The following is a 9397-nucleotide window of genomic DNA, read 5'->3' as shown; positions in this document are numbered from 1 at the left end:
TCAATACATACAAATGAATGACGAATAAATGCTCTAAGAAAATTTATTATTCAACAACTGTAATGGTCATAACATTGTTTTACACAACCATTTAACAATTTAAATGCGTTCTTTGTAAGTAACTGAACTCTTACAAACAAATATATCACAGACGTTTTTTCATCACAGCAAATATATCAAACAAGTACCAAAAATTATGAAGTAAATTAATGAACAATTTAAAATGGAAATGATATTTTAAATGAAAATTATGAATGGTTATGTTGCTTAGTTATTAAATTGGGTATACACAACAATTTGCAATAAAAAGCCAGTTGGAAAAAAAGGAGTCGGGTTTTGAGAAAACTGGGCATAATGCATGTATGTAAAGTGTCGTCCCACCTAGATTAGCCTGTGCAGTCCACACAGGCTAATCAGGGACGACACTTTCCGCCTAAATTGGATTTTTGCTAAGAAGAGACTTCATTTAAATGAAAAATGTCATAAAAGCGGAAAGTGTCGTCCCTTATTAGCCTGTGCGGACTGTACAGACTAATCTGGGACGACACTTTACGCACATGTATTATGCCCAGTTTTCTCAAAACGTGACTCATGTTAGTGTGGTCTGTACTGACTGGGGAAAACAACTAAAAAGTGTATGTAACTACTAATTGAGAGTCGAAGTAAAGCTAAATGTTACATCTTTGCATTACTTTGTAAATAAGTATGACAATTACAGTTCAATAAGATACATGTATAACAATTTAAACAACAGTCATTTGCAATAAAAGTAATATTTTATATGTAACATGAAAACACAAAAGAAACCCATGTGAAATAACTTTTATGGAAAATATTGCTTTCAGCCAGTCACAAATTCTTAACCACTTGGCCTTTGGCTTTAAAGATACAATTGAGTTTTTGCCCATTTGTTAGGACATACTCCCAATAAAAACATTAAAATTAGGCATGTTTATGCCTTTGCAACCTTTTCAGAAGACAATGCAGATAAATGTCTCTGAAGATCTAGTTCAACAACAGCACACAGTATTGATTTTAGTACGACCAACAAGTTTCAAGTTACTAGTCTTAATGTGGCAGATTCCTTTCCATCTCTGCCGGGTCTGCCCTGCAGCAGGCCAAGACTCTCACTGACAATCGTCTATCTGCTTGCTTGAATGTCTTTCCCATCTGAAAAACGAAGTGTTTTATCTTTCATGCTAATGATAAACACAAATATTCTGTTTTACAAGGCAGACTAGTTTGCCATGTTCTTGACAGTCATGTTCAAGTTCACTGAAATCCCAAAACACCAATGTCAAACATGTACGCATTCGCTCCGTGATCAATGTTCCTCTAATTAATTTTAATTATTAACCTCTGGCATAACTTAAGTATTTTCAAGAATATTTCCATATTTTGCTTGCTGACATTTTAAACTATCCAATATTCTCATACATATATAACAGGCTGCCACTGACATAAAGAAGGAGATGTTTGTAAAACATTTATATCCCCCCCCCATTTGCACCTAAATTCTTAATGAATACAATTTTTAACAGATTGCCTGTGACCTTTGATCTCCAAATCAGTATGGATAATCCTTTCCTCAACACTAACCAACATAAGAATTTGTATGATTTAACCGGGTTACTTTCCCACTTAGATGCAAAGTGAAAATGTCTATGAGCAAACAGAATAAAACCAGAACAGCCTGCGAGTAACTTGCAGTATGTTCAGGTTTTATGCTGTTTGCTGCTCATCAGTATCTGCGCTTTGAAAATACAGCCTTTACAACTTGAATCTAGAAAGAAAGGTATTAAATTAAATTTAACTTTCTATGGGATTACAAATGCGTGTACCCGGTAAATATGTTTCTAAGTAGTAAAGGGTTAAATGGCTGACCTCAAAATCAATTGGCTTTGTCCTTTCCTCAATAGTAACCAGAATAATAATAAACTGGTTGGGTTATGCACTCTATAGATATCATGCAAAAACAAATTGGTCTATAAAGAAAACAGTTTTCAAAAAACAATATCCTGAAGCCTTGACCTTTGACATATGGATCTCAAAGTAGAAAGGCGTCTTTTATTTCTTTCAAGTAATCAGCCCACCGATTTCTATGATCACTGCCTAAGCATTCTCTAGATATTGCGCAGAAAACAAAGGCCTCCAACCATCTGACCAACTGATGAACAGGTGACGGGTGCAAAGCATTATACCCCCACTATGTTGAAGGTTTTAATCATTACAAAGATTACATTACAGTTGAATTCCCAGTCACAAGTGAGGAAGCCAATAAAACCTGAAGAACACCCGTTTTACTTGTGTTTAGAAGGCAATGTGGTGTACATACTTTGATATAGAACTTGAACCTTTCCATGAGAATTTTCCATTTGTATGGCGTTCTTGATGCAGGGGACATCGCCATTAGAGTGCACACCTGAAAAGAACAACAAAAAAACACATCAGTCATTGATATAAGCAATTAGATTAAGGAATCCTGGATTCTTATAGTTTTGCTTACAACTAATAGAATATAAATCCCCCCTATATGAAACTTGAGAATCCAAGCCTTATTCTTTATTTTTTAGTTCAGGTCCTGTGGCTCGTGCTTATTTTGATCGCAAAAACATAATGCTTGGCATTCATAAAATAATCTAATTTTCTGTCATTATTTTGGGAATTACAATTCCAGTACGATTCCAGTATTACCTTCAACAAATAACATTGACAAAACAAATCGTGCAGGATTTCTGTACTTTGTCACAAATGTGACTTATATCCCTGCACCGCTTTTGTCAGCTTTGTTGAAGGGTAAATAACTCCTAAATGAGTGGATCATTGGGCATGAAAAAACAGTCTGGCGTACACACACTTAATGGAAATGACGTTTTAAGTTTTTATTTTTATAGCTTGATAAATGTTTTAGTAGTTCACAAACTGGCAACACTTCATCAGTAGTGACCGACCCACTTACTGATAGGGACTCCTGTATGCCCCCTCTCAAGCTTTGTTTGCAGGGGTATAAAAAGCAAAAATATGCCATGAAAGTACCTGTATACCCAGCAGTGACTCCAAGGCCTGTTCAGACAAGCGACTGTGCACGGTACCAGTGTGGTCAGAGATGTCAACAGGGAGGCTGAACTCCGTATCAGGCTCGTCTAGAGTCACCTCCCCTGACTTGTTGAACACTCCCAGAGCCCCCTGCGTGCAGCTCTGGTTGGTGCACTGATAGCCACTGGAGGCGCCCACTGTTTGCTTGCATTTAGAGCTGCAAAAGAATACATGTATTTTAACCTCGCTCTGGGAGAATTAGGCTTAAAGCACGTGATTAAAGTGTCTTCCCAGATTAGCCTGTGCAGTTCGCATTTTTCCATTTTTCTTTTTATGTCGGGGACAAAATTTTCCGCTATTATGGAGTTTTTTGTTTGAAGGAGGTCTCTTATTAGAATTTATGAAGTTTACGCTGAAAGTGTTGTCCCTGAATAGCCTGTGCTGAATGCACAGGTTTATCTGCGACAACACTTTAAGCATATTCATTTGCATACCCTGTGTTCCCAGAACGCAGCTCATTTTGTGTACATTTATTTGGATTTGTCACAATTTTCCAGAAATATTACACAGGCTAAATTGGGACTACACTTAACGCACATGTATTACACCCCTTTTTCACAGAGCTCGGCTCAAATAATATTTTGACCAACTGCCTTACAAGTTGTAGATGGGCTTTGAATTGAACCCAGGAGCCCCAGATCTGTAGTCTAGCTCTCTGCAGATCAAACAAAACAAGGGACAAAATTGTTACAAAACCAGGTTTTCAATTTGAAAAAAAAAGTCTGATAAAGGGAGACAATTCAAAATGTGCATTGTTACTGATTGTTCCTAGTTACCCCCCATTGTGTCAAATTCAATCTATTTTTAGTCGTGGCGACTATTTTAGTCATGGCGACCTTGATTTCGACCGGATCATAAAATCCCGACATTATGCCCCATGGCACTTGGTGACAATCATTTTGTGAAAGTTTCATTGAAATCCGTTGAGAAATGAAGGAGGAGTTGCGCTCGGAAGAATTGTTCCGCCAGGAAAACCTGGTTAAAAACAGATTGAGTAAACACCATAAATATGTTATTAACAAATTTTTAGTATTTGAAGAATATAGTATTGTGTTGTTGAAGCCTGCCTGGTTTGCACATCATGCTACTACAGCAGAATTGCAATAACTCGAGCTGGCAATTTCTCGAAAACTGGCGATTACTCGAGCATGAAAGGAAGTCCCTAACATATTCCTTTAATGCGATTTTCAATAACTCAAGGATGTGTGCTGGTCCCTGAAAGGCATTTCACACCTAATTAACTGGCAATTATTCGAGGACACTTTCTCGTCTGGTTGGTGCTGAAAATATTCGAGTTGTGAAAACAGGGCAATCAAGCAGACAAAAACGCTTGATTAGGTGTGAAGTTAGTCACAGTTTCAGAAACACAGAAAATTGCCATCCTTTGAGACGCAAATAAAAGCTACACAGTTTTAATGATAATTAAATGATTACCAGCAATCAATAATGTTGATAAAATGTATGGTATAAAAAGAATGAACGATCATTCTTATTGTTTAGTTAAGTATACTGTAACCTTAAGCGATTTTTTTTTCCTTTTCTTTTCCATGCACAGTCTTACATTTAAATAAAGCATTTGCCGTCAGAAGTTAAGCATCACCCAACCAAAACAGTGAAAACAAATAATACCATGGATTTCTCGAAACTTGCGATTACTCGAGCATTGAGGTCAGTCCTGTGCGTCCTCGTTATCACAGTTTAACTGTACTAGATAAAAAGATTTGAATAAAGATAAGTGAAGCAAAGCGAAGAAGATCTGAACCATGAGTCTTGGGGAGTGGTGCATGTTTTTGTGCTAATAAAGCAACCTTTAATTCACTAATTACCAAATATTCTATTTATCCTTTCATTTGAATGTAAACAAACAAAACACTTACAAATGTACATGTATTATCATGAAATACATCAAATGGCATCATGTAAAGCCAGTAGGGTAATGTTATCACACTGTGTGTTTGCGGTATTCCACAGTGTTGAAATACAGCAAAGTTTATCTAAAATGGTGTCATTTAATCAATGCATTACTGATCACAAACACAAATACTACCATTAAGCTATACAACTTCAAGAGTACACAAAGCTTTGAAAACAATGTTTGTTTGTAATAGCATAATTTGCTACCTTACTGTCAGAACTAGCAATGCCAAAAACAATATACATGCATATTTCTGTAAACCTTTTATTACAGCTCAAATTCCTATAATTTGGAACAGACAATTAAAATAAAAGCCCATATTGCGGTTTACATGATGCCATGGCATAGTGGATATGATGTCTGCCTAGTGCAGGAGGTAATGAGTTGGATACCCACTTAAGATCTCCCCAAAAGACACAGAGTACTGGTTTTACCCAAGAAAACACCTTGTAGTTACAGTGCACGGATGCTCCAAAGAACCCTGCACTTAATAGGAAGAACAAGAGATGTGTTTGTCAGAAACACAATGCCCCCTTCTGCGCCGCTTTAAAGCCATATCTTTGACCTTGAAGGATGACCTTGACCTTTCACCACTCAAAATGTGCAGCTCCATGAGATAAACATTCATGCCAAATGTGAAGTTGATATCTGAAGCAACATTATGAAGTTATGAGCATTTTTCAAACCTAAACGCAAAGTGTGACGGAAGGACAGACAGACGGACGGTCCGATCGCTATATGCCCTCCTTCGGGGGGCATAAAAAGAATATTTAAGTTTAATGTATTTATGTAAAATTTGCACTCAAATTGACATTACAGGGAAAATTCATCACAAAGTGCTAATTTTAAAGAAATCAAACCATCTCCTCCAGTAGAACTGGTCAACATTATCGGCATCAAGGTCACACTTGGTTATGACCCCATAAAGTTGGCCATAGGAAATGAGGCCATCACTGTTTGCAATCTGTTCTACCACTAAAACATCCTGGATTTGATCAACTGTAAAACAATGTTTACAAAACTTGAAGAGATTATTTCTGGATAACTCAAAATAGTCACTATTGGCATTTGCTTAAGCATACAATAGATTCCCTGCACTTAAATAGCCCATTTGTCACTTTCAAAATTTCGTTCTGTATTTAATAAAGTGAAATATTTTTATTCAAAATTATTATCTGCTTTTCAATCAGGTGAAATCTACATAAGCAACCAAACAAATCTACATAGATGTAAGTAATGTATTATATGATTTTCAGGAAAATAGATCATTTATCGGTAAAAGTAAATAATCTTAAGAATAACAGTCTAAGACAGTATCATTTAATTCTCTTCACACATGTAAATGAGCATATGAGCTGTGCTCTTGAAAAAAGTGGGCTTAATGCATGTGCGTTAGGTGCCATCCTAGATTAGCCTGTGCAGTCTGCACAGACTTATCAGGCACAACAATTTCCGCTTTAGAGGATTTTTGACTTGTGAAGAGAATTCCTTTAACCAAAATATTCTATAAAAGTGGAAAAGTGTTGTCCCTGATAAGCACAACACTTTATGCACACAATTCCAAGACCGCAGCTCATATGTTACACTTAAATCTTGGTTGGTTGGTTGTGTACCTGGAGGATCTGCTTGCTCGGATGAGCCTGTTTCATCAGCTGCCAACAGAGAGGTCTGCGTCTGTGCAAACTGGAACAGGCACTTGGCATCCATCGTATCTGGCAAAACAATATAACCATTTACCACTCAGATACGCACTTTGACGAGTTTGTAGTCCATTAAAAAATCTTATTTAATGAAAGACTTCTCTTACTAGATTCAAGTTTAAATGGCTTCATTTCCAACCCTCAGATACTGATGAGCAGCAAACAGCATAAAACCTGAAAGCCTGCAAAGACTCTCAGGCTGTTCTGGTTCTATGCTGGTTCCATAAGGCCATTTTTACTTTGCTTCTGAGCGGAAAAGGGTTAAAAACACGGTTGCAATGAAAATTCACCACTGGCAAATAAAAAATGGGGTCTGATAATAGGGAAAGATTTAGTTTCAGTATCACAAAACGTACAAGGTGCTGACAAAAATGGGCAGGGTGGGAAGCTGAACTTGTCTGGTGAAATTTTGTAATAATTTCGCTAAATCCAAGGAATTTCTTAGTCTAACAATTGCAAACAATGTTGTTTCAGATTATTCTTTTCATTTGCCGTTAAATATTTGCAAATGATTTTCACAGTTTTTCTGATCAACATTCCATAATGGCATCAAGGATAAATAAAAACAGAGCAGCGCACAACACCATCCTATTTTGCTGTAGCTTTTTCCCAACAAAGATTATTTTTAATAGTTAATTGACCAACACAAAATCATCTAAATTTTGATACATATGACCATCAAACAGCCATGAATCAGAACAACAATTTGTTGTTGATCTACAAATAAATAATGACAATGGTCATAGGAGCCCTGCTCTGGGAAAACTAGACTTAATGCCTGTGCATAGATTGTCCAAGATAAGCATGTGTAGTCCAGACAAGCTTATCGGGAATGACACTTTCCGCTTAGCATAAAATATCATCCTTGACTTAATAGGCTTATCAGGAAAATACTTTACACACTTTCATTAAGCCAGATTTTCCCAGAAACCTTCTCACTAGATAATGCTTTTCATTTATTTCTTACATAACCACACAAATAAATTTTGCAATAAAATGGAGGAAGTAATTTAGTATGCTCTTTAATAGGACTCTGACTATTGTTTATTAGGTCATTTAAAAACCATACAATAGTTCTGAACTTGAAGATTTCGAATAATGAATGATGGATAAGTTAATGGGGGTTAATGCTTCCAATATTAGAAACAAATGCTTCCTACCGTTATAATAGTGAACTTATATATATACTTGGATATCGGAAGTCAAAATTAATGTCCATGAGATAACAATCAGGCCCACATGGCTGTTGAGCACTATCAAGAACAAACATAGTAAAATCCACAACTAGTAATAGTATTAAGCTGCATGATGAAATACTTGTTTTTACAGCATTGATATAAACTTTTTTTCATACACATTTTTACAACAAATGCCACAGCATCATAATGGCAAGCACATTAAACTGTGTTTGTATTAAATATAACCTGGATTAACAGTGATGATGGTTTTTGAATCTGCCGTAGCCAGCATTCCAGACCGGAAATCATCATAGTTGACTCGGACATCGGCGATGAATAGCACTGGTATATAATCATGTGAAGAATGTTTATTAATTCCAACTACAATCGCAACTGTACCAGAATCATAACAGACCTTAAAACCACACTGAAAGATGTTCAAAACAGCTCAGTCCAAAAAATAGAATTGCTGTAAAAAAAATTTTACTAACCATGGTTTCTACCAAGGAGAAAGCAAAGATATGATAGATGTTTTTTTTCCAGTTCTAATATATACTTCTGTTGTAAGTTGTAAGAGGAACATTATAACGGTGTTATTGTACATATGTTTGCAGAAACTTCTAAGTTAAAAATTTCACTGTATACTTTTTATAAGCAATATAGTGTGCATATTAAAATCTGAAAGTGATAAGTACATATGAACAACTATCTTTTGTTGCATTTAAGGGCCAAGGAGAACATGGAGAATTGTATTTGTTTGTTTTTTTGGTTTGACAACAGGTTTTATTATATACCGGTGTCAAATCTTTACAAAATTTCAGTATTATGCTTCTTGCGTTTTAAAACTAGTTTAACCATACTAGCCCAACTACTGTTTTAGCACATAATTTTATCATTAAAACCCACATGGTTTCATCATTAATATCATCTACAGCAACAGAATAAAATGGTCAAATGTTTTAGAAATTTCAAGGGTGTGAGAGTATATAAAAAGTATGAGTGAGTGTATATACATGTAATAGAAGGATTATTAAGCTAGTACTGGTATACCGTAATTACTCTATGTTTTCGGACACCCTCTTTATTAGCCAAAATAATTATTTTTCGTGACTCTTTATTTTGGGACATACAGGGTTTCGTCCATAATTAATGTCTCTTAATTTTCTGACAGTATTTTTAACCGCACTATTCTACAGACTTCACCTGACCCGGGCCCATATTCACCAACCCATTCTTAGACTTAAGAATAAAGAAAAGACTTGGAACCAAGACAAATGCATTCAGTGTTTGAATATATAGATGCCTCCACTGTTAATTATGTCATTAACACAATGTTCTACATGAAGAATGCCATAGATAGAGGTGTTAAATAACAAGTTTTACTCAAAATTCAAGCATTTATTGAATATATCAATTTAATGAATATTCTTTATTCTTAGACTAAAGTCTAAGAATTGTTTGGTGAATACGGGCCCAGATGCATGCCTGAGAGCAATGGACCATTACAT

General features: G+C 35.7%; 1 protein-coding gene across 3 annotated transcripts in view; it reads right to left on the bottom strand.

Moving 5' to 3' along the window:
* Positions 1-936: 936 nt before the first annotated feature.
* The window catches only part of LOC127868149 (meiosis-specific with OB domain-containing protein-like), a 24103-nt gene continuing 15642 nt past the window's right edge, over positions 937-9397 (bottom strand). For all 3 annotated transcript variants that reach the window (XM_052409773.1, XM_052409772.1, XM_052409774.1), the window contains exons 9-14: positions 8136-8231; positions 6625-6723; positions 5872-6010; positions 3037-3253; positions 2336-2422; positions 937-1170 (exon numbers count right to left, since the gene is read on the bottom strand). In XM_052409773.1, the coding sequence (XP_052265733.1) occupies positions 1069-1170; positions 2336-2422; positions 3037-3253; positions 5872-6010; positions 6625-6723; positions 8136-8231 (740 nt within the window). In that variant the 3' untranslated portion in view covers positions 937-1068. The remainder of the gene's footprint in view (positions 1171-2335; positions 2423-3036; positions 3254-5871; positions 6011-6624; positions 6724-8135; positions 8232-9397) is intronic.

This window comes from Dreissena polymorpha, chromosome 2, assembly GCF_020536995.1.
Source record: "Dreissena polymorpha isolate Duluth1 chromosome 2, UMN_Dpol_1.0, whole genome shotgun sequence".
Taxonomy (NCBI): domain Eukaryota; kingdom Metazoa; phylum Mollusca; class Bivalvia; order Myida; family Dreissenidae; genus Dreissena; species Dreissena polymorpha.
This window is presented reverse-complemented; position numbering and strand designations above follow the sequence as displayed.